The 24,512-nt window shown below is 48.9% G+C and overlaps 4 protein-coding genes across 5 annotated transcripts; 2 read left to right on the top strand and 2 right to left on the bottom strand.

The window, feature by feature from the left end:
• Positions 1–550: 550 nt before the first annotated feature.
• Positions 551–3,748, bottom strand: TMEM179B (transmembrane protein 179B). Its single transcript, XM_042439267.1, has 5 exons — positions 3,632–3,748; positions 1,954–2,141; positions 1,733–1,867; positions 1,221–1,299; positions 551–959 (listed from the first exon to the last, which is right to left on the bottom strand). Exons 1-5 carry the CDS (start codon positions 3,725–3,727, stop codon positions 801–803), a joined length of 657 nt encoding a protein of 218 aa, XP_042295201.1. The 5' UTR covers positions 3,728–3,748; the 3' UTR covers positions 551–800.
• A 532-nt stretch (positions 3,749–4,280) lies between these two features.
• On the bottom strand, positions 4,281–10,768 carry TAF6L (TATA-box binding protein associated factor 6 like). Its single transcript, XM_042440642.1, has 11 exons — positions 10,632–10,768; positions 9,750–9,933; positions 9,100–9,186; positions 8,842–8,992; positions 8,540–8,590; positions 8,062–8,156; positions 7,757–7,831; positions 7,292–7,512; positions 6,744–6,876; positions 6,519–6,647; positions 4,281–6,250 (listed from the first exon to the last, which is right to left on the bottom strand). Exons 2-11 carry the CDS (start codon positions 9,894–9,896, stop codon positions 5,456–5,458), a joined length of 1,884 nt encoding a protein of 627 aa, XP_042296576.1. The 5' UTR covers positions 9,897–9,933; positions 10,632–10,768; the 3' UTR covers positions 4,281–5,455.
• Positions 10,769–10,829: 61 nt separating this feature from the next.
• On the top strand, positions 10,830–12,442 carry BANF1 (BAF nuclear assembly factor 1). Of its 2 annotated transcripts, none has more exons than XM_042440643.1 (3): positions 10,830–10,987; positions 11,316–11,443; positions 11,762–12,442. In XM_042440643.1, exons 2-3 carry the CDS (start codon positions 11,321–11,323, stop codon positions 11,906–11,908), a joined length of 270 nt encoding a protein of 89 aa, XP_042296577.1. In that variant the 5' UTR covers positions 10,830–10,987; positions 11,316–11,320; the 3' UTR covers positions 11,909–12,442. The 2 variants fall into 2 exon arrangements, with proteins under 2 accessions (XP_042296577.1, XP_042296579.1); XM_042440645.1 differs by lacking the exon at positions 10,830–10,987 and adding an exon at positions 11,013–11,141.
• A 2,223-nt stretch (positions 12,443–14,665) lies between these two features.
• CTSF (cathepsin F) lies at positions 14,666–23,212 on the top strand. The gene is made up of 14 exons (XM_042440544.1): positions 14,666–14,920; positions 16,001–16,108; positions 16,883–16,958; positions 17,406–17,515; positions 17,650–17,725; positions 18,012–18,125; positions 18,736–18,881; positions 19,257–19,353; positions 19,650–19,730; positions 19,850–19,969; positions 20,449–20,513; positions 20,885–20,975; positions 21,082–21,140; positions 21,312–23,212. Exons 1-14 carry the CDS (start codon positions 14,705–14,707, stop codon positions 21,384–21,386), a joined length of 1,434 nt encoding a protein of 477 aa, XP_042296478.1. The 5' UTR covers positions 14,666–14,704; the 3' UTR covers positions 21,387–23,212.
• The last annotated feature ends 1,300 nt before the right edge of the window (positions 23,213–24,512 follow it).

The following is a 24,512-nucleotide window of genomic DNA, read 5'->3' as shown; positions in this document are numbered from 1 at the left end:
AATGAAGAAACCAATTGTGTTTATTTTTTGAAACAGAGCACTGAATTTGTAAGATTAAAAGGGCCCAGTTGTCTGAATGCATTATAAGAATGTAAGAAACCTAGCCTGCCACCCTGTTAGTGAAAAATACGTGTCTAATTCATGTTATGCATAAAGGACAAATAATTCCCCATATATAGCCAATCTATTTCCCCCGAGAACAGCAGAATACATTGAACATTATATGTTTATGCATGGCACATTGCCATTGTGCACTGCACACTCCAGTTTGGATGCTGTGCGTTGCGACTGTGTGTTGCACACTGCAGTCCTTGCCATGCATTGCACAATGCTGCATGATCACAGGGCTTGTGTGGTACTGGTGCATCTCCCATGCTGAAGGGTTGATGGGTTGCAACCCTAACATTCTTCATTTTCCCAACTGCACTGTTTTTTCCTCCAACTGCTTATTTTTTGGTCCAGCTGCACACTAAAAAATAACCATCATTACAACCTTGATGCTTGTGTGCAAGGGGTCCTTTTCTGGTTAAAATTGGTGGTGGGGGGGGGGGGGGGGGGGGGGGGGTCTGGAGAGGAGTTAGCAGCAGTCTTCACAGTCCCACCATTTTGTTATAGAAAGCATTGGAGTCTCAGACATTGATGGAGGCTCCCTTGGAAAGCTTTTGCCCTCTTGATCCAGAGAGGCAGCCATTTCTTGAGAGAGAGAAAGCTGTCCTCTTACGGGGAGAACGGGAGGTAATACGGAAAGGACTTCCAAGGAGTGATGATGACCATCCACCACCATCTTGGTGGCCTCATTGTCAAGGTCTGAGAGGTCCTGCTCCAAAGATGGGGTCCGTCTCTTCAGTTCGTGACAGGCCACTGCCCCGGAGTGGTCCAGATGGGGCTTTGCTGAACCACTCCATGAAGACCATCACCGACATCAGGCACCAGAAGAAGAAATTGACCCAAGCAGCTGCCTGGAGACAAAAGGGAAGGAAATTGGTGAAGGCACAAGGAGGTTGAACTTAGCAACATGGCTTAAATTCCCAGAATCCCCCACAGCATAAAACACACACATGCAAATCCAAGACTCTTGGGGGTCAGGATTCAGCCACAAGAGCAATGTTTAAAACCCATTTTTGACATTTTTACAAGAGTTTTGCAGTAAAATTAAACTTGGGAAGATGGAAGGGAAGGATTTCATGGAGTTGGCCAATGTCGAGGAAACTGCCACGTACCTCCGCGGTGTAGAGGTTGTCGTAAAATCTTTCGCTGTGGTAAGGAGAGACCCAGGGCTGGTGCTGAGCTTCTTGACAGCTACACAGGAATAGAGAAAGGGGGAAAGACTGAGCCATTAGCCATTGAAACCCCAAATGCTAGGAAAATGGGGAAAGGAGGAAGACCAGTATATAAATCAACGGCATGGATGGATTTTGTCCCCAGCAGCTTGACTTCCTAAAGGACAAGTGTCTCAAGATTTTTGACAAGCTGGGTTTGAGGCAATCCCAGACTGGCACCATATAGCTCAGTCGTTCCCAACCTTTGGTCCTCCAGTTGTTTTGGATTTCAGTTCCCAAAATCCCTGACTGTTTGCCAGCTAGCTAAGGCTTCTGATATTTGAAGCACCAGAGTTTGGGAACCATGGAGCTGATGCAGAACACAGGCCAATGATAATAATAATGAGCAGAAGATGGTGATGATATCTAAAACAACTTGACTTTGCTGTCTACGAATTGGGATCTGAACTTGCCTGATGGCGGCTACGGCTTGGTGGATGGAGGTGCAGAAGGCGTCCATGCCGACCCGGAGGATGCACGCCGAGACCATCAAGAAGAAGAGGACGACGGCCGAGACGGACAAGGAGCCTTTGACCCACACGCCGTCCCTGCAAGGCAGACAGAAGATGGACACCATCAGGGAGGATCAAGCCAGCAAGCCCACTGAAAGTCCACCCCCAGCGTCCCCACTTACAGTGGGTGTCCGTTGCCAAAGCAGGAGCGGTAGATGCCCCGGAGCAGGGCCACAAAGGACAAGATGGCGGTCAGGATGGAGACGGTTGAGACGAAGTTGCAGAGGGAGGCTGGGCTGGTGGCACTTAAGACGAGGCTCCCGTTGTTGACCACCGAACCGTAGAGGATGCACCGGCCCCCAAACTCACCCTGGAAGAGAAAAGAAAGGGGGAAGATTTCATTTCTTTCATTTTAGGGATTTGTATCCCTAAAAGAGACCCCCCCCTTCAGTCCAATTCCTTTTGACCGTGCCGAAACAGGGTGCATCGCACCTTGCAGAAATAAAGCAGTTTGACACCACTTTTAACTGCCAAAAAAGCACTACCAAAAGCACACTCATGATCCAGGCAAGGTCTATGGGGCAGTGCGCACTGAAGCGCATGATGCACAGAGGCTGCCTTCGGGCGAGAGGTTTTTCTTTTTTTTTGAAGAAGTTTCAGTGGATGGCTCCTAGAAGGAGAAGGAAAGGCCAGCTACTGGAGTCCAGCCAAAAACCCTTTCCCTGGGAATGCTCAGCTGAGGAGCATTATGCGCCTCAGACTCACATGACGTGGCAGATGACCCAAAGGGAAAATGAAGAGAGGAAACAAAAATCAATAAAACGTTTATGAAAAGAGGAAAGTGAGGACTGGAGACACCAAGCAGGGCTTTTCCAAACCAGTCTTTGCATATTCCAACCCAGAGTTTTGGAAAAGGTTATCTTTTGGGACTACAACTCCCAGAATTCTGGGTATATTCTGTGCACTTTGCAACATGCCCAGAGGATTGGAGGTGTCTTCCTCCCTTTTTGAATGGAGGGATAGGGTCGCTCCACATAGTTAGCTCTGGGCACTTTGCACATGCTCAGAGGCACCCAAGAGCACACCATTCAGAGCTCTAAAAAATTATATCCTAAATGTATACTCTGCACATGCTCAGGAACACCCTCTTTTACAGCTTCTGCACTGCAAAGCTTAAGCTCTGCATTTCTGGAGAGGAAGCTGCTCCTTAGTAACAGGCATCCTAGGTACTTTGCACATGCCCAGGGGAAGGGAATCAACCAGGAGGCTATCAGGATAAGTATCAGGGAGTAAGTCAGCCCTCCACTCTTTGCACATGTTCAAGGGATAGTGCGTTCCAGAGCTTAAGAAAACCACCTCCCAAGCAGAAGTGAGCCCTGGGTGTTCTGTACATGCCCAGAAGCACCTTCTCCAAGGAGTGAGCAGCCTTGGAGAAAATCTGTCATTCAACCAAGAGATGGATATATGCTCAGAGGCTGAGGGCTCAAAGGAAGAGAGGGAAACCCGGGGCACTCTGCATACGCTCAAAGTCTGCTGTCCCAAAGAAGCAAGGGAAAGGCCTGGGGACTCTGCACTCAAAGCAGGAGAGGAAAGCCCTGGCACTCTGCATGTGCTCAGAGGCGGCTGCTGCTTAAAAGGAGGAAGAGGAAGCCCTGGAAGCACTGCATATGCTCAGTCTGCTGTCCCAAAGAAGCAAAGGAAAGCCTTAGGCTCTCTGCATGTGCTCAGAGTCTGCAGGCTCAAAGGAAGAGGAGGAACCCCTGGTTGCTCTGCAGATGCTCAGAGGCTGTGGTCTTAGAGGAAAGCCTTGGTTCTTGCACATGCTCAGAGGCCCTTCCGTCCCTGCAGAGGGTTCCTTACCTGGGTGACGGTCAGGGCAGAGGCGCAGATGACCCCGCAGAGGAAGGAGGCGGCGTGGAGGGCCAGCCCCACCAGCTCCAGCCCAGACCCAGCCATGGCCAGCGCAGCCCTGGCACTCCCGCCTCAGCGCCACACGGGGGCGCCTTGGGGACGCCTCTGCGCCTCCCACTCCAACGGGGCTGCCTCCTGCCCAAAGACAGGGATATACACTCGTGTGTGTGTGTGGCTTTGCATACCGTAGATACTCGACTATAAGTCAGCCTCATGTATAAATCGAGGGCAAGTTTGGGGGGCCCAAAATTATGGATTTTGAGAAGACCCGTGCATAAGTCGAGGGTAAAACATAGGGACTTATAGCAAGGGATCTAAAGGATGAAGCAGAGCAAAGCAATGTCAAAGAACGTGCAAAGAAGAGAGATCTGATGGTGCCTTTAAGGTATCTGTGTCTATATCCCTTCAAGTCACCTGTTGCTGGTGACTTATGGCAAACCCATGGCTTTTTTGCAGGCTTTTCTTAAACAAGGGATATACCACTTTACAGATATATAAGAAGAAACACCACAGGAACTGGCCATTGTCATCTTACTTTCCCCCCCAAATAACCTAATATCACTTGTTGCCGCGGCTTGTTATGAAAAGAGTTGCACAGTTGCCTTTTAGTTCCTCTTTATTTAAATAAACTTGGAAATACAAAAGTGGCTCCCAGTCCCCCTTTGGAACAACAAATAAACAATGTTCCTTACTCTTAAAAAAACAAAACAACAACCCCCAAACATCCCAAAATGTAACATGATCATTTTTTTAAAAATAACATTCTTGTGTTGTCACTTCCCACAAAGCACTGAAGTGTAGATAATGTGTTACTGTACTCTCAAGTTCAGAGACAATCTTCAAGCGTGATTTATAAATCTGGAGCAGTTTTGTCCCCTGTGGCAGTTGGCAGCCACCCCACACACCTCCCCACTTTGTCCTGTGTTCGAATCCTGGTGCCAATGGTCTGCACAGTGTCCCCTTAGTGCTCAAATTTTTCTCTAAGAAAGTCCAGAGATTAAGCACTGAACATTCCCGCTAAAGGGATGCTCATTACAATGCTTACAAGGACTAGATTACCTGAAAAGTGTCTCAAACTCAGAGCTTCAAAAAGTGGCCTTTTAAAGACTACCAGTCCCAGAATCCCTTGTGCCTATACTGGTTGGGGGATTCTGGGAACTCTTTCCCCCTCCAAACGTTAGAGGCATCAGGAATGTTCAGGGCAAAACTTCCATCCCTCTGGTCTCCTTTCCCTATAAATCTCTGGGACTTCCCAGGGGTCCTCCAGAGGTCCTATGTGGCAAATTGTGGGCCTTGCACCAGACCCCTGGCTGGCACTTCTGAGGCCCCCAAAGACCCCCATCCAGTCCTCCAGAGATGGAAAATGTCATAATAATCCTAATCTGGAAGGAAATGTGAGTTGAGACGGCAAGGGACCCAAATCCTCCAGGATAAAACTACAGATCACTACAAGATGGCCACCACTTTCATTCTCCAAATTGATTGAAGGACCAAGAGGGGCAGATTCTCACGGTCGAGGGCAATGTCTTCCACATCAGTGGGGCAGACCCACTCCTGAACGTCAGCGGAGCAATCCAAAATTTCAGCCACAAACAACATGTTATCCAGAAATAGCTCTGGCGCCACCACAGTCAATGCACACCAAAAGCTCAGGCAAAACTAAACACCTGAAGAGCAAGTCTGGATTGGAACCCAGAACAGATTCCCTGACTCAGTTGACGCTAATCAAGAGAAGTGTAGAAACACACATATGCGCAGATAGTCTGTCTCTCTTCAGAGTGGCAAGTAGAGTGAATACTCGGAGTGTGCCCACTTCTTGACTGGCTTGGCGGTCCGGCCAATCATGGGCAGCTTCTGGGCATAGCGGGAGACAGGGCTGGGCCCATGGTGCTGGAGGAAACAGGTCTGGAAGAGGCGGCCCTGGCATCGCCTCTCTACCTGCCGCCCAGCAATGACGAAGCTGAAATGTGGTGCCCCTTGGGGGCTGAAGCGGCACTTCTGGAAGACGTCCCGGATGCCCGGTCGGTGTCCTTGTTGGCGGGAGGCGCTGCGAGAGCGGGCAAGGTTGGCCGAGCGGTGCAAAGATGGGCGCCCACCTGAGAACTCAGCCCGGGGACTCTCCTCATCTCGAGGGCTCACCGTGGCATTGGCGGTCAGCTGGGGCATCTTGCGCACTGCATCCCCGGTCCCAAAGGCCGTTGGCTCTTTCTTAGCATCAGGCACCTTGGGAGTGCTAGCTGGCAGGGGTTCTGGTGGGCACAGCCCCGATCCCGTCCCAAAACGGGTGGCCAAACTATCCCCGAAGAAGTAGTAGAGTTCCTGGTAAATCTCATTCAGGGAGATTTCAGGCGGGTTAGCAGAGATGCCCATGCCTGCTTGTGGCCCACCACCGCTGCCCAGCTGCAAAAGGTGGCTTGCAATGCCAAATCCGAACTCCACCTGAGGGTCCTGGAGGGGGCTGAGCCAAGGGCTGCCCTCCCGGGTGCGTCCATCCCCGTTGGTACCCTCTGCTTGTGTTGGCACCAAAATGGACTGAGCCTTCATCTTCAGGAGTCGCTCCACTGCCACCTGGAACAGCAGAGAGGGAACAAGGGTTTGTTGTCTCTAACCAGTAGAGATTGGAAAGTTACTTTAAAAGAAAAAAGACCCATTGCTCATTAAGAGGATTTAAATATTACTCCCCCCCACCATTGTTTATGACAACAGACATTTAAAGTTGGTTCTATCATGTCCCCTCTCCATCTTCTCTTCTCCAAGCTGAATCTACCCAGCTCCCTCAGTCATTTCTCACAGCAGCTCCATTCCAGAGGTTAAAGTCTATCCTGGGAAGACTCACCAAAATGGCCCCGTACACCTTGTGGCCATCAGCTTTGACCTGAGCGTTGGACACGGAATAGTCATCTAGTACGGCCTGGAGGTTAGACCAGTAAGTGGAGAGGTGAGGGTAGAGGACCCGTTCCACCGCCTGAAAGGGAGATATGGAGAAGCAGAGGGACCGGTCAGCCATTTTCCAAGCCAGCAAGAAGGCCAAGAGGCCCACCAGTCTCAAGGAGCAACTCACTTTCCATCCCAAGGCGTGGAGCCCCACCACGGCCCCATAGTGGGAACAGAGAGGCCGGACGGGGTCAGCCAGCACCTTCTGAAGCGACAGCAGAATGTGGTGGTAGAGTCCACTGACCAGGTCACCGTGAGTCCTGAAAATGCAAACCGTTACTATTATTCATCATGTGGATCTCAGTTCACAATGGAAGAAAAAGACAGACAGGTCCTTGCACCAAGGAGGCTGCAATCCAGTTCACAACAGCAAAGGATTCTCTTTAAACAATGCAAGAGGAATATAAGAGCAGCCATGTTGGATCTGACTAAAGCCCCACCTAATCTGGCATTCTTGTTCAAACCAGTGGATAACCAGTGGCCCCAGTTTGGGTTGCTGGGTCAGGACTATCTGCAGGGCCAAAACCTGAGATTGAGGGATGCTTCTTGCAATATGTTTAAGCAGGAAGCTTTAAGCATCAGTCCAGACAAGATTTAGGGTGGAAAGGGTGAAAGAGAAGAACAGAAGACTCCCTTCTCTGCACATCCTGACCAGTAAAGACGGGGGGCACGAACCAGAAGATGTGTCCCAGGAGCATGGCTGCATAGTCCCGCAGGGTCCAGTGGTCGTTGAGGGGGTTGATGGAGGCAGCCAGGGGCTCCAGCACGCAGTACATGACGCTGGCAATGAGGCTCTTGACATAGGAGCCCAGGTACAAGTAGGGGTTCTGGATCAGGCTCTTGGCCACATGCAGAAGGCGGTTCAGCTGATCCAAGTCGTGGCTCACGGACTTGACCTGCCAAGAAGCCCCAAAGGGAAGACATTGCCTTAGATGGATGGTAGAGCAGTCTTCCCTAAGCTAGGAGGCTGTAGAGAAGTCTTCCTTAACTTGGGAACCTACGCCAGGGATTTCTCTCCCTCTCTTTTTAAAAACCTCCCTCCTCCAACGTTGTGGGAAATGGGGCTGGAAAGGAAGCATGAACTGGGTCACAGAAGGAAAGAGAAAAGGTGCCAGAGCCAGGCCTTCATATTCAACTCACCCCGCTCACAACATAAACGAAGTATGGTAGGAGGGCAGCAATCTTTGGGTTGGTTTGCAAGTCCTGAAGGGCAACCTGAGGAAATGAACAGGAAACTCACCACTGGAGGACAGAGAGAGGAAAATGGGGCACATTTTGCAACTTGTGGCAAAGACCCAGCTTCTACCACTGGTATGGCTTTTCTCAGAGTCCCGCAAATCTCAGTGAACCTACTTGCTTCCTTTCTCCAAAACCTGGCCGTATCATTTCTCCTCTTTAATATTGGCTGGGGACCCACCCACCCTTGTCTCTCTCGTCTCACCCACCTTCATCAGCTGAGGATCATCTCCCAAAACCGCCCGAGTGACGTGCTGGTAATACTTCAAGAGGTCATCCGTCAAAGCAGAGACAGCGCTGGGCACTGGGAAGGGACAAGCATGTCTTGTCATTTCTTGGTTCCCTTAGACAGTCGGCCCTCTGTGTCCATGGATTTATTTTATCAATGGATAAACATATTCCAAAAATAATGTAAACTGCAAAAGCAAAACCCAGAAATCTGGCTTCAAAATGCCTTGGGAGCCAGTATTTCACCATCAAATTAGGGTTAAGAAGAGACAGATTAAGAAGCAGCCTGCCTTTGAGGAATCAAGATTAAACACTGTCATTGTCACCATCAATTAATAAAGGGCTATTGACAGTATGTGGCACTTTACAAGTAAAAGAACAGCCAAACACCTGTCCTATAGCCTGTCCTACCTCGCAGGGCTTAGCATCGACTATGTGAATGAAGAGAACAGTTCTTACCAGACCCTTGTGGCTCCAGGTTGCCTTTCCCATCCAGGTAAGAGACATGAACTAAAGAGAAGGGGACATACTTAGTGGCTGAACAATCTTGTTTATTTGCTGGCTTATTTAGGATCATAGGCTCCAACCTGAGATTTGAGACTCCTCATCCCTGTCCCAACCATGGGAAGGCATTGGGAGCCTTTTTGGTTGAGGCACCCCAAATACGGAACGTCCTCCTCTTCGATTGCGATGCCCAAGCTTTGCTAACAAGTGGGTTCCTTCCCTCTGTGGGGCCACTGGTCACCACCTGCATGGCCTACCTCTCACGGACGTCTCCGCGCAGCCCTTGGGGATGTTGGTCGCCAAGGCCAGCTCCACCAAGTTGACCTCCCGGTCCTCCTGGAAATACAGCTCTCCTTCCTTGAGGGTTCGGAAAGGGAGGGCGTCTTGAGAGCCATAGCCGCACACGGTCTGAAGGGACAGAAAACGCACCACCGGTCAGCCCTGTGTGTCGATAGCTGCCATTTTGAAGCCAGAGGCCTTTGTGCAGGGTTGCCACTCCATCTCCAGCAACTCACCTCCACGTTGCTCCAGCGCAAAGCCCGGTTGAAGTCTTCCACCGTCAGTTTCCGCCGCTTGGTGTGTTTCATGAACTGGGAACTGTTCTGAATGCAAGCAAGAAAAGACAAATCACACACAGAGACATGACTCTCTCTTATGTTGAAAGACAGCCAAGAGAAGCAAAACTGTCAGAATTTAGGAGGGATAGGAGTGTGAAATCTTTGGGGAAATGGAGTATAAGCCTCACGTCTGCCCTCTTTGTTGCTAATGGTTGTCAAGCTGATTTATGGTGACTCTGTGAAAGAGACCTCCAGGTATCTCTAGGTCAGGTCTTGCCAAGGTATTTTCTGAGTCTATCCAACATTATAGTTCTGGCAAAGGATGGAGCAGCATCAGGTGTCCGCACAACAAATGTAACTGAGGCTCAGACCATGCAAGAGGGTTTCCAGTACAATCCCCTCCACCGCCCTTTTGGGTTTTGAAGGATAAAGTAGTCCCTCAGAGGATGGCAATGGCAAACCCGCTCTGAGGAACCATGCCAAGAAAACCCCATGATAGGTTCCCCTTAGGGTCGCCATGAGTTGAAAATGACTTGAAGGCACACAACAACAGCAACAAAGCCAGTGACCGGAATGCCTTTGTCCGAAGCCAGGCCTCCCTGACTGACCTGGGTGGCTTCGCGGAGGCGGTAGCAGACATCTTCGGCCAGCAGCGCGGCCACTTCGTCGGTCAGCTCCACGCCGGTGCTCTCGGCCATCAGGCGCACCGACTCCCGCGGGATCTCCACAAAGCGGCGCTCCTCCCGCTCTGACATGGCGGCAGCCCTGGGACCGGAAGGCAAAACCTCCCACCTGTCAAGACACGCAAAAAGGCAAACGCTTAAGACGAGGGTCTGGCTCAAGATGGGGATGCGGGCAATGCTTGGCTTATGGAAAGTCAAGCCTGGGCTCTTACTGAGAAGCAAACAGGACCAAAAAAAATTACATATGTGTGTGTGTGTGTGTGTGTATAATATTACATATAGATAGATATAACATACAGTATATTGTAGATAAATGGATATAATATGTATTATATCATAGATAGATACATAGAATATATATTATATCAAATATCAATATTATAGTAGATAGATAGATATAATACGTATGATATTATATGTTATATAGATAGGTATAATATATATTATATTATATTGTATATAGATAGATATGATATACATTGTAGATAGATAGATGTAATATAATCTATTATATAGAGATAAGTAGATATATATATATATAATAGATAGGTAGATAGATTATATATATATATATATATATATATATATATATATATATACACACAGTATATACTGTGCGTGTGTGTGTATACAGTACATATATTCCTGTTGACATCCAAGGCTCCCTTCAGCAACCTCAGAGGCTTAAGTTAAAATGGAGGAAGAGATCCTGGAAAGGGAATAAAGCACTGCCTGGAAAGAAGAAAGGAATGAAAGGCTGCTAGAGAGAGAGGAAGGAAGGCAGAAACAAGGGGAGAAGGTACTCACTGGCCCCTAGTCCTTCTTCCTTCCTTCCTTTTCTGGCTCCAAAGGCCTGCCTTCCAACTAGAGGCGGGGCCTTGGTGCTCCTCTGCGCTCCCATTGGTCCCTGAGTGACAGCCTCTCCCTGTCACGTGACCATAGCAAAGCTCCTTCTGCGAGCTGACCATAGAAACCCGCTTCGAGAGTCTAGAGCGTCCTTTACCGCTTAGGGCCAGCCATAGAGACGCGCCGTCTAAGCCTAGAGCGTCCCCCTCTGTTTTTTTAATGGGGCGTTTCAGCGGAGCCTTAAAAAATGGGACCTATGACCCGGAAGTAGAAGCGCGGCGAGGCGGGAGCGACGGTTGAGTAGGCGGCGAAGGCAGGTAAGGATCGGGGAGTGGGTCTGGAGGGCCTTAGGGGGACACCAGTATCCCCCAGTATCCCCAGTGGGCGAGGAGGGGGGCCTCTTTCGTGCATTTCAAGCCCTAAAGAGGCACTCTCAGAAGAGAAAGCTCCTCTGCCGACTCCTTTCTTCCAGTGAGTCTCAAAGGGGCTACCAAATCTCTTGATATAACTGCTGCTAGAGACGAACACGGCTATGTCTTTGAGTTCTGTAACTGAATCCTGGCCGACTGGAGCCTGAGTGTCCTTGGTGGAGGTGACCCTCTTGTAGTCTCTGGCCCCTGACCTCTCCCTGGGCTTCCTTTGCAGCCAGAATGACCACCAGCCAGAAGCACCGGGACTTCGTGGCGGAGCCCATGGGGGAGAAGCCCGTCGGGGCTCTGGCCGGCATCGGAGACGTCCTGGGCAAGAAGCTGGCGGACCAAGGCTTCGACAAGGTACCTTGGCCCGGGGCAGGGAAGCAGGGGCGGCCAATAGCAACAAATAGGGCAAGGAAAGCCCAGGAGCCATGGCTTTGGCAATAGGCGCTTCCCCTTGAAAGCTGCCACCTTGCTAGGTCAGGGTTGGGCAAACCATGGGCCTTTTATATGTGAGTGACTGCAGTTCCCAGCCCTTTTCACCACTGCAGCTGCAGTCCTGCCAGATCTGGAAGCGATCCCTTTGCTTGTCTTGAGATGCTTTGTGGTTCTCTTTGCTGGCCCTGGGCTGATGGTCGCCATTGTCTCACCTGTCCTCTTTTGCAACCTCTTTTTCAGGCCTACGTGGTGCTTGGGCAGTTCTTGGTGCTGAGGAAAGACGAGGAGAACTTCCGCGAATGGCTGAAGGACACCTGCGGGGCCAACGCCAAGCAATCCAGGGACTGCTACGGCTGCCTGCGGGAATGGTGCGACGCCTTCTTGTGAACCCCGGAAGCGCCCTGAGTTGGGGGGATGCTGTTAGCTTTTTGGTGGTTAGCTAGAGACCCAGCCTTCCCTTCCAACCCCCTCCAGAACCCCTATTCACTCATTTACAAGCATCCGCCAAGGGTCCGTGGAAGCTGTTACCCAAATCAAAAGTGTTGCTGCCTTTTAAATCTAACAAAGCCTCTCTGGGGAGAAGGTTGAGAAAGGCGGGGGACGTTCCTGTTCAGAGCCCCATAGAGCTTGTTCTCTTCTATGCAGCTTTGAAGGACCCCCTCAGCCCTCTCCTCGCATGGATTCGGCTATTATTCAGCCTGCAGCTATTGGGGGAGAGTTCTGCACCCCTTTGGTTTTGAGGTTTAGTGTTGGATTTCTTCTTGAAAATGAGAGATGTATTTGTCACGTTTCTGGCTCAAACCCCGTTCTTTGATTCTCCCCCCGTTCTCCCCACACGACTTTTATACCACCTGCTTTTAAACGGCAGGCGCCACAAATCATTGTTTTTAAAACAATAAAAATCAGCTATGTGTTTGCTCAGTGTGACTTGAAAAGTAATTTTGGTGGTTGGTGGGTGGGCCATGTGGGCACCTTGGTGGAGGTAAGGAAGGGTTGAGAGAGTCCAAACCAGTGATGGTGAACCTTTTAGAGGCCAAGTGCCCAAACTGCAACCCAAAACTCACTTCTTTATTGCCAAATGCTGTGTCCCTCTGGCTTTCTAGTAACAAACTCTGTGCTGGGGCAATGGCACATGTGCCCACAGAGAGGACTCTGAGTGCCGCCTCTGGCACACGTGCCATAGGTTCGCCATCACTGGACTCCAAATGGTGAGTTGACGCTCCCCAAAATGTTCTTGTCAAGAGTATTAGGAATACAGTCCCTCCTTCTGGGTTTGTGGGATGGGTGAGTTATTAGTCTCTGGTCCAAAACACAGTGCAGAAATAATCCAGCGTGAGACCGCTTTAACTGCCCTGGCTCAATGGTATTCTGGGAACTGTAGTTTTGTGAGACATTGGGCCTTCTCTGTTGGAGAGTTCTGGTGCCACAGCCAACTACGATCCCCAGGATTCCCAGGGCAGTCAAAGCAGTCTCAAACTGGACTATTTCTGCAATGTGTTTTGGACCTCTGTCTCACGGCACGACGAGCCCTTTTCAAACTGATTCAAATATTGCCTGTTGATGATGTTTGAGGTAGCTTTTTACAAAGACTGTTAAAGATGCTTGAGCCTTTGAGCTTCCCAGAAAACGTTCAAGCTTTGCACACAACACTTACAAAGATGTCACATCAGGGAAGAGACGAAGGCTGTGAATTCGGGTCTGGTGGATTGATGGTTCTGTGCAAGTCCAAACTCGCCAAACAGGGATCTTCGAGGGTTTCTAACCCATTTGTCAGGATGGAAGAGGCTCAGATAATTGGGTCGCAAATCTTGCTCCCCTTCCCTGGGCCTCTTTTCGGCTGGCAGCTTCTGGGTGAGTGAGACTTGAAAGAAACCTGACCTAATTTCATTCAGAACCAGCCTTTCTCCCAAGAAACAGGGCAGCTTATACACTTGTCCCTCCCCATTTGCTAGGGTTAGGGGCGCAAGACCCCCGTGAATAAGGGAAACCCACAAATAACCAAAATGCCATGTTCTTAGACCTGAGCGGACACCGCTCTAGGAATCTCTAGGTCCTCCGGTGCAACAGACACTGACCATAGAACTGCAATGGAGGAGCTACAAAGGCCTAGTAGAGTGGTCTCTATAGGTCTTTCAATGCGATTTTTAGTTGAAGTTGACCATAGAGTTGCTCTGGAGGAGGAGCTAGATATTCCTAGAGAGAACATATTAATCGAATCTGCAGATCTCAAAGCCATAAATATGGAGGGATGGGGGTATTTATTTATTTACTTGGAGTATTTATACCCTGCTCTTCAGCCACAAAGGCTCTCAGAGCGGCTTACAATCTAAAAAGACATGACAGGTGTCCAGAGAGTGTGTAAAAGGTTCCTATAGATATACATTAGGCTGGGGATGATGGGTGTTAGAGTCCAACGGATATGAATTGAACAAAACTGACTGGGGTGGCTGAGAATTGGGAAAGGCCTTTGGGACTTCGTCTCCCCCAAAGGATGAAGGGATCAGGGTCCCCCCCACTGAGGAGTCTTCGTCCTATAATGGGGGATTCTGGGAACTGTAGTTCAAAACAACCGCACACAAAGTACATCTGCACTGTGGAAATGATGCTCTTTGAGGCCACTTTAAATGCTACAGAGCCATCCTCTGTGGAATCATGGGATTTGTAGTTTTTGCAAGGGCTTTAGCCTTCTCTGCCAAAGGGTCCTGGGGCCAAACGACAAATCCCAGGTTTTCTGTAACATGGAGCAGTGGAAGTTATAGCAGTATCAAACTATATTATTTGTACAGCGCAGATGCACCCATTGAAGGCCTTTCCCTTTAATAAATACTATTTAACATTTCAAAGGTTATGCATATATTTATTATTGCAACGGTGAATAAATAGAGAAGGTCGTGAAATGGGGGCGGGGCTATGTAAATGAGACCACGCCTCTCTGGGCGGTGACGCCAGCCTCTTCAAACCCCGCCTTTTTTCACCATCGCTAAAGGAGAAAATGGCGTCGCCGCTAGGCTGGGCAGACTCCTCCCCGGAGGCTCCGTCCCTTTCTCATCCAGCCAGTGCCGGCTCGGAGTGGAGGCGTGCCTTTCCTCAGCTGGGCCAATCACCAAAGCGGATGCTCTCTCGCCCCGCCCCTTTCTCAGTGGGGTGGCCCTGCAGAGCGGATTCCCCTCAGTTTGAGCCAGGATGGCGGCGGCGATGGTTCTTCTGAATGTCGTTTTGCTCATGGCTGTGTCCGCCTCAACGGCGGCGATGGTCGGAGGGGCCAGGGAGGTGGACGTCACCAAGGGCGGCCTGGTCAGGGAGGCGGCTCGCTTCGCTCTGGGCCAGGCCTTCCTGGAGGACGAAGGAGAAGGAGCCGGGGAGCCTTCCCTCTGGGCGCTGCGCTCCGCCAAAACCCAGGTGGGTAAGGGAAAAAGAGAAATAATAATGATAATAACTACGTATTATTGTGTCCACTGGTTTCTTTATTGGGTTACCTTTGTATTGGCACGCATTTCTAAGCCCTTCCAGTGAGGTGCCTTCACAACAGCCCTGCCAGGTAGGCCAGGCAACGGCAGGCCAAGCAGAGGAAGGTAAAACAGGTCGCTGAAGGAGTTCTATGGAGAGGTTCTTCTCACAACAGCCCTGCAAGGTAGGTCACCCAACGTCACCCAGGGCCTTTGCATGGCTGCCTCCCCCTTTATCCTCACAACAGCCCTGCAAGGTAGGCCGGGTTGCAAGAGGTATGGGTCCGGTGGCTGAGGCTGGCAGATCATGGCTCTCCAAGTCCTGCCTCGACTGTCAGACACAAACCTTGGTCCTCCAGAAGTTTTGGACCTCAGCTCCCAAAATCCCTGACCATTGGCCAAACTGGCTGGGGCTTCTGGGAGTTGAAGTCCAAAACACTTGGAGGACTAGAGTTTGGGACTTACTGAGCGGCTGTTCTTTCTTCCCGCTCCTTTTGAGACAATGCAATGCTCCTGTTTCCAGGAGCCAAAAGCGTTTGGAGACGAAACACCCACGGATTCTATTATTGTGAATGAAGCTCCTTAAACATTCCGACTTAAGCAGAGGCTGAGTGGCATCTCGTTATGGGATTTGCAATCCACTTACTCCGGGGTAATTACTCTGGGCGGATTTGGTCGCCGTCAAGGGCTTTAAAGCACCTCCTTTTGGGCACGTGCGCGAACCCTTCCCAGAGTCTCCTCTCCGATTAACGGGCTTCTGGCTCGTTAAAAAGCCTTGGCCTTGTATTGTCTTGGGTTGACCTTGCATTGTCTTGATTTTAATGGGTGCCGACCTGCAGCGAAGGAGCCAAAGAGATTGCCAAGGCGTTAATTTGCTTCCTATTTAAGGCGCAAGAGATCAAGGTCAGTGACGTCAAGGGAAGGTGCGCCAGGGGCCACAAAATGGACGCTCCCAGGAGACTTGGAAGACTTCTATTCAGCCCCAGCTCCTGTGTATGGCAGGTGTACCTAAAACCTCTTTCCTTACTTGCAGGTGGTGAACGGGATCAAGTATTACCTGGACATCACCTTGTTGAAGAATCAATGCGGGAGGAGCCAGGATGCGGCCAATTGTGTCCCTTCAGGAGAGCCAGAACAAGTGGTAAGAACCAGCTCTTTAAAGGCTTGCCACCGAGAAAGGCTTGTCTTTGCGTCCCTGCGATTGGTTTTGCGATGCTTGATTTAGCTCCGCAGAAATCAGTTCTAGTGTTTGGTTGTCCAGAAACAGGGGAGCCTTGCAGGTTCTCTTCAGATCTGCATCCAGGTTTCCTGCAAACAGCAATAAAGAGTGATGACTCTGACCTTTTTAGGAATGCTCTCCATGGAGTTACCCGCTCAACCCGTCTTTCCCTTCGCATGTTATCTTGTGACCTGAACTTCCTCTCCAAACAAGGCCAGCTCAGTGGGGCTGTCAGATGACAGATAATCCCCGCTGTAGCTTGGAGGGAAGAACCCTAGAGCAGAGATGGGAGGGGAAAAAGGCACACTGTTGCCAAATTGTTTTCCTGGCATGGCATTCTGACTTCTCCAGGAAAGCGTCAGAACCCTAGTTGTCCCCCTAAAATAGGTGACAGTGGTCTAGGGAGCCAGTGTCCTGCCCCAGGACCTTCTTGGAGCTGCACCCGCATTGCAGAAGTAATGCAGTTTGACACCACTTTAACTGGCATGGCTCTGTGGGATTTGGTGCTTGTTGTGGCATCAGAGCTCTCTGACAGAAAGCTCAATGTTCCACCAAGCTACAAGTGCCAGGATTCCCCAGCATGGATCCATGGCAGTTAAACTGTGCGCTGTTCCTGCAGTGTGTTGCCTGTCCTCTTCTGTGCTCATGTGCCTCGAATGCACATTTGACTTGTCTCTGTTTTTCTTTTCTGCCTAGTCGTGTCATTTTGAAGTCTGGATTCAGCCCTGGGCAGGCAGGAAGCAGCTGGTGAAGGAAGAGTGTCGCCCGGCTGGTAAGTCGGGTCTGACTCAGACCTCCTGAAGCGTAAATGCTAGGCCCAAACCTCACCTTCTCCCTGAACTGGCAGCATCAGCCGACGCCACCCAGGCTGAAACATCCAGTTGAGAAATGTTGCCTGTGAAAACAAGCCAGAGGCAAAACGGGCCGAAGGAGACAGAGGCTGGGCTCTCCTTGGCGACATACATGCCTGTTACTTGAGCTTGTTTAGTGTTTGATTTTAAAACCCTTTCTATTACTAGCTTTTTAATTCATGCGCCTTGCTTTGATTCATGTGTGAATCACTTGGGGTCTCATTCAGGAAAAAAGGCAGGATATAAATTGAATAAGTAAATGGTTTGTCAGGTAAAAAGGAGTACAGTATCAGGTTTGCAGGGGTCTTGTGGGTTTGGTGCTTGGGTCCTTCTCACTTTGGCTTTGCCCCACTTGTCTCTTCCTCCAGAGCCCTCTGAAGTAGCTCAGGTGGCAAAATTGGGAACCTGGGAAGTGCTTCGCCCCAGGGTTCTGGGTGCAGATGGCGAGGAGTCGTCCCAGGAGGAGAGGCATCTGCAGGTGGGTTCCCTTGCCCTTATCCCTCTCCTTCTGGATTAAGGCCCACTGCACAGGTTCTCTGACAGTTCTTTTAAGTTGGGTTGCCTCCCTCCCAGTTTCCCAATTTCTCAGCCCTGGGTCTTTTTGTTCCCCAGAATGCCTCAGTCCACCTGGTTTCCCGCTTCAAGGACTTTGTGACCACCTACAAAAAGAGCTACAAGGACAAAAGGGGTGAGCACTGGACAAAAGGATTGACTGCAGAAAGACATGGGGGCACATAAGAGGACCCAAGGGTGTCCCCATTTCATAGGGCCAACTCCTAACTGGTTAGTGTAGATCACATGGCAAGGGCTCTCCAGCACAACTGTATGTTCAGCGTCTGGCAGAAATATTGCATTTGTTGTTACCTTTGGTTTTCGCTATCTGTGATAAGTCTTTGAACGTATCTCCTCCACGGATACAGGATCCAACTGTACTCCTAATGGGTTCTTGTTTCTCCGGACTCCTTTTTGCTCAGAGGCTGAGAAACGCTTCCGGATCTTTGCTGAGAATCTGGAGAAGGCCCAAGTCATTCAAGAGCTGGACCGGGGCACAGCGGAGTACGGAGTCACCAAATTTAGTGACCTGACAGGTAGGCAAAAAGATATGACTACCAATTTCTCCTTTGATTTACACATGGTGCTTTCTCCCTGACATTTACTGGAGGTTGGAGTCTCCCATCTTACTGGGGCAATGAATTGATCCCAGGCTTTAAAAGAACTCTCTCCAAGGTGTATTCTTAAATAGATTCCCTACTCTTGGTTCAAATCCCCATTCAGCCCTGAAACCCCTCTGGCTGATCCTGGGCAAGTCCCACTCTCTCAGCCTCAGAGGAAGGCCATGGCAAACCTCTGAATAATTAATCTTGCCAAGAAAATTTTAGGAGAAGGTTGCCATAGTTCAGATTCAACTTGAGGGCACAGAAAAACAAGAACAAGCCAAGCTAAAACCCTGCTCAGATCTTCCTCCTGTCCCATCCGTGGGGATTCCCCCCATTCCTGCTGCAATTCTCTCTTACACTGTCTTCCTGGATAAGTGCAGTGGGATGCAGGACAGTCCCTGCTATCTCTTTCCCCATTTTTCTGGATGTTTATAGGCATGGCAGCTGGAGTTAACACTCCTTGCAAGCAATGAAGCATCTGATAGTCTTTCCTTTATCTTGTGGATGTTCGGGGCATAACCTTCCATTTGTCACCTTCCAGAGGAGGAGTTCCGCTCCACGTACCTGAACCCGCTGTTGTCCAAGCTGCCGGTCCGGCCAATGAAAGCAGCCACCATTCCCAGCGACCCCATGCCAGAGGAATGGGACTGGCGGGACCATGGGGCTGTCACAGGGGTCAAGGACCAGGTTAGTTTCCCTATGCGCTCACCAGTCCTTCTTGTTCAGAAGTGGAGAGTTGATACATGGCCCCAGAGGATATGATGGTTTCTCTTCTTAAGAAGTATTTTCTCTCCATCCACTGTTAACACATTGCAAGATTTAAAAAATAATCCACTGTCGTTGGTGGTTGTAATACGGAAAAAGTACTGTGCTGCTCACTCCTTTCTGTTACTTTAAAACATACATGTGCGCACACAGAGAGAGTAACCACACTGATCAGAAAATGTTGTTACAACTAATTACATGTCTCATACCTTGTTACTTTGGAGCTCTAGGTTGTTCCCAGTTCTTGAACAGAGCAGGCTTCCTCTCTAAACTAGACTGGGCTTCTTTTACTCGCAGGGCAGCTGTGGCTCCTGCTGGGCATTCTCTGTCACAGGCAATGTGGAAGGACAGTGGTTTCTCAACAAGGGATCCTTGGTCTCTCTCTCAGAGCAAGGTAGGTGGTCAGAGCTTGGCACACTGGGTATCATTCCAGGCAGTCTCAAGACCTCATTTGATGCTGAACATGGACACACGTTACTGCTATAGCATAAGCATCATTGGTGGTCAGTAATGCACCTGGGAGAACACCTTTCACTGATGGAGTCGGCATCCCTCACAGCCAGTAGTTAAACTGAACCGCTAAAGAACTACAGGTATCTCCCAGTTTTCAACAATCCGCTCTTTTGGCACTAACCAAAATTACTCTCCGCCACTCAGTTCTCATTTCCTGCCTGTTCTCTCCCTCCGCAGAGTTGCTGGACTGTGATGCCTTGGACCAGGCCTGTGGAGGAGGGCTGCCATCCAACGCCTATGAGGCCATTGAGGGACTTGGTGAGTCTGGTGGTGGCAAAGAACAACAGCTCACTATTTATCTTCTAGCTGTTTACCTTCCTCCTCAACTGAATTGTAACTTCCTTTCCACGTTCTGGCTCTTGCTTGCCTCTGCCCAGGTGGCCTGGAGACTGAGCGCGACTACAGCTATGAGGGCTATGAGCAGAGGTGCAACTTCTCCAAGGACAAGGTGGCCGTTTACATCAATAGTTCTGTGGCCATCTCCCGGGATGAGAAAGGTGAGTGCAGTCCAACCCTCAATCTGTGGGGGAAACATTCCCAGACTTACAGTGGATAATGGCGAATGCTATGTTTCTCATGGAGGTTGACCATAGAGTCGCCATGACTAAAGGGCCGATGGAGAACATATCTTTTCTGATGCATAAAAGTGAACCTGTGTTATATGAACTCATGTTAATAAACAGCCTGCCTGTACTTTAAATTCAAAGAAGGGTGACCAAGGTGACCACAAGTTTGCAAGCCAAGCCTCGTCAGGAAAAACAGAGAGAGCTGGCTATGTTTAGCTCGGAGAAGTAGAGACTTAGAGGGTGACATGACAGCCATCTTTAAATATCTGAAGCAATGTCATATTGAGGATGGAGCCAGCTTGTTTTATTATCTTTTATTGGGATGGACGCAGAAAAGTTTCCCTTCTGTCTTGTTATGTCTGTGCATTACTCCAGTGGCATCACTCCTGCCCTTTCTCCCTCTCTTTCAGAGATTGCGGCCTGGTTGGCAAAGAATGGACCCATCTCCATCGCTCTTAATGCCTTTGCCATGCAGGTGAGAGCTTGTCTTGTTGCAGGGAGTGTGAGGTCGCTGTCTCTGTCTCTTTCTTTTATCACAATATTTATCTTCTTAATATAAATTCAATATTTAATATTTTCAATATTAAACATCTTTCTATCCTTTCCTATAACACAAGATCTGCATTTATAAAAACTGAAACTATTTTAACCCCAGGCATGTGTAGAGATCTGGGTGGGTGCCTCAGTTAGGGCCCAAAGGTGTCAATAAAAAGCCTGATATTTAATGGGGTGGAATGAATCCAACACTTCCACCAATCAGGCCACCGTAGAACATGGGCACAGATCTTCGTATGGAGTCCAGAATTAGCTTTGAGTCCTTTTCTTTCTTTCTCCCTCCGCCTACAGTTCTACAGGAAGGGAGTCTCTCACCCCTTCTTCCTTCTCTGCAATCCGTGGATGATAGACCATGCAGTCCTCTTGGTTGGCTACGGGACACGTAAGTGGCTGCTTTGTGTTGCATGTTAGAAATAGAGTCAGGAACTAGCTAATAGCTGGCATGCCTCTCACTGATGGCTGCATCTTCTCTCCCTCCTTCCTTCTAGGTGGAACTATACCATTCTGGGCTATCAAGAACAGCTGGGGTGAAGACTGGGGAGAAGAGGTAAGCCCTGGGGGTCTTTGCCCTCCCAATCTTTCTTTTCCTTGAGACCTTCCTCTGTGTTTGAGGGAATAAGTGGCAGCAAGGTCTTCTCTGTTGTTTCATCCTCAATGTGGAATGCCCTTCCAAGATGGGAGCTCCTTGACCCATGTTCCTCCTTGTTGTCTCTTTCAGGGCTACTACTACTTGTACCGGGGCAGCCGCGCCTGTGGCATGAACACGATGTGCAGCTCTGCCGTGGTGGATTAGGTGCCCGATTGTCATCGCCTCCCCACTTCGTATAGGTCCAAAATTGCCTCCTGATTGTCTTTCCCTCCAGTATTAAGATGGGAACCTAGGCCACCTTAATCGCAGGTTATCCTGATCCACTAAACTTGGCAACTAATTTGTCATGAGCCACATGGAGAGTGACAGATCTGGCCCCATGCCCTCATAGGAGACAACCTTCCCTCCCCATATGCTATTGACCATAGGGATTAGGGTAGAGCCATAGTCGTACCATGATCCTTGCACCAGTCCTGCCTTTAGATAGAGGGGTGTCTCCTTCGCAGCTGGATTTTGTAAGGTTGCAATGGGGCAGAGGCGGTCATCTTGGAACATGGCTTTTGAGATGATGAAAATTATTAGCTTCTCCAAAACAGGTCAAGGCTTGGCTCTGAATCTCTCCTTGTTTCTCAAGTTGGGCCTTCCTGAGCTAATTCTTTGGAAGTCAAGAAGGCACGCTTGCAAGGTAAAAAAAGCATAGTTCAGGACCCAACAAACTCAGACAAATGTAGGGCTCTTCTAGGTTTGGAAATGCATCAGGAAGTTGCGGAGTTTCTTGCTGTAGTGACATTTCTCTTAGGTCAGTTCCCATTGCCAACTGCAACATTTGAGTGGGCTTCTTTTTTAATGCCAAGATATATCGGAACCGTTTCTTCCTTTGTCATCTCCTTTCTTTTCCTTTTTTAGACCTATAGTACTGAGGTATATTAGTGAAATGGCACTACGCTAATGTAAGATAATCCCATAAGTATTAATGGGTGAATTTCTTTTCATGGAGATAGAGAGAGCATGGAGGACTAACACTTGACAGTATTTCTTTCCCTTTGATAATTCCTATTTATTTTAAGAAGGTCAAAGGCGTCTCCCTCTTTCTTGCCTCCAGTCCTTTTGCACTAATGCATCCTCCTCCCGGTTGGGATTGTAGCACTAATAAATGGGGCACTCCATCCCACGATCGCTCTTGTATTTCTGTTAGGACGAAGCTGAGCTGGGAGACTGGGGTGACAAAGTCACACGTCCGTGGCCAGAGGTCTGAAGACACTAACTCACAAGGTTGGATTGCCTCCTCCTCCAGCCAGGGACCAATGCTCAGGGAAGCCATAACCCCAGTGTTACATGGGTCGAGGTCAGGGCTGGGGAAAGCATGGGGAAAATGGCTCTGGAAGCCAACATGAGAAGCTCTCCTTGGGGCCCAAAATGGTCAAGGGAGGGACCAAAACATGGCAGTTTTGCCCCCATGCCATTTAGGGGATGTTAGGGAGCCAAACCCTATTAAAGGCTTTGGAGTTGCTTCCAGGACCAGTTTTTTCCTAATGATTGCCCACCCCTGGTTTAGATTCTGTGGTTTCCTTTCCACCCCAAAAGCCACTTTAAATTCAAATCTGTGTTAATATTCAGCGCTGGCATTGTACCCACGTTTCCTGGGTGGCAGGTTTGAAAGAGTGCTATCATGCTCTAAGGTGCCCCTAATATTGGGGTGTCCAGAGCCCCTCGCATCCCACTACAACATGCTTTTTTCTGGGTCATGCTGCTGTTTCGTTTTGCTAGCTAGGCTTTAGCCGAGGTCAATAATAATAATAACAATAATAATAATTGTACTTGGAAAATATTGTTACTGGAAGAAAGTATAGGGTAAACAGAGGTTGTGTGTGTGTGTTTTTGCTCCCTTTCATTTGGGTGTGAGTTTCCTTGGAAGGGGATAAATCCTGAAAGACCCAAGTCTTCAGTTGTTCACTTTAAAGACACGGCATTCTGTTGTTTCTGTATTTTTCGCACTACTACTAATAATAAAAGCGGACTGTTGTAAGTGATCTTAACCTGCGAGTGTCTGTGTGCAGCAAGGGAATGGCGCCAATGCTAGCCAGAGGGCTGATGGGAGTTGCAGTCCACAATCATGGGATTGTCACCCCAGCAGTTACCAAAAAGAGGACTAGCATTTCTACATAAATACAATATAGATATTCCTCATCATGGTTAATAATTTTAATAGGGTTTTTGGTGGGGTTTTGGGGGCTCTGCGGCCATGTTCAAGAAGAGTGTCTTCCTTGGCACCTTCAGAGAATGAAGTATATATATGTATGGCGAAATGTCAGGAAGAAACTCTTCTTGAACATGGCCACAGAGCCCCCAAAACCCACAAAGAACAATGGATGCCGGCCCTGAAAGCCTTCGACTTCATAATGATTTGAATGTTGGGCTGCAACTAGGGACCAGGGTTTGAATCCCTGCTCGGCCGTGGAAATCCACTGGGTGAGTCACACACTCTCAGCCTCAGAAATCCCTGCGATGGGGTGGCCATAAGTCGAAAACATCTCAAAGGCACACGCAACGACACATCATGGGCGCAAACTTTCATGAAATGTCAAAGTCAGGGTGGCAAAGAGTTTGTAAATGGAAGGGAGGTAACTAACTCCCAACTAAAACTGCCTGGATCCCTGCTAAGGAATGTATTTATTGAATGGGTTTATTATTACGGCACACAGCCAGCATAAAATAATAAAAATGTTTACAAGAAATGATCTTACATCCAATTGGAAACATTTATATTCTAGCATATCATATCAATAAATAAGGGATTGGGTTGGCTGAGCTGGGCAGGCGCATGGAGCCAAGCAATGCCAGGGGTGTTATTTTTGTGGGGTACACCACAAAAAACTATGGCTTTTGGCCATGAAAGCCTTAGACTTTACAATGCTTTGGACTTCAGTTCCCAGAATCCCCAGCCATCTTGCCAGCATAGCCATCCCTGCCGGGGGATGATAGGCATTCCTGTTTTCCCTGAATCATTAAAAGGTCTAGCTATGCAAAAATTTGGACAGAACACACAAAAACCTGCAGACTCTTAATATAAATAATCTTAAAATCAAAGTAGCTGAAGGAAAGAGAAGGCGATGGAAGTTACAGAAAGCGAAAAGTGAGAATGTCTGAGGAAAGAAGGAGCCCATAAGGACTAAGGTAATAAAGAACGCATCCTCTGAGGTACAGTATGTTTGAGCACTATATGTTTGATTTGCTATTATTATTATTATTATTATTATTTAAATAATTTAAAAAACATACCTATTAAAACACATACATCCAAAATAAACATAAACAAACCAACTGTATAAA

The sequence above is a fragment of the Sceloporus undulatus genome, chromosome 9 (assembly GCF_019175285.1).
Source record: "Sceloporus undulatus isolate JIND9_A2432 ecotype Alabama chromosome 9, SceUnd_v1.1, whole genome shotgun sequence".
Classification (NCBI taxonomy): domain Eukaryota; kingdom Metazoa; phylum Chordata; class Lepidosauria; order Squamata; family Phrynosomatidae; genus Sceloporus; species Sceloporus undulatus.
This window is presented reverse-complemented; position numbering and strand designations above follow the sequence as displayed.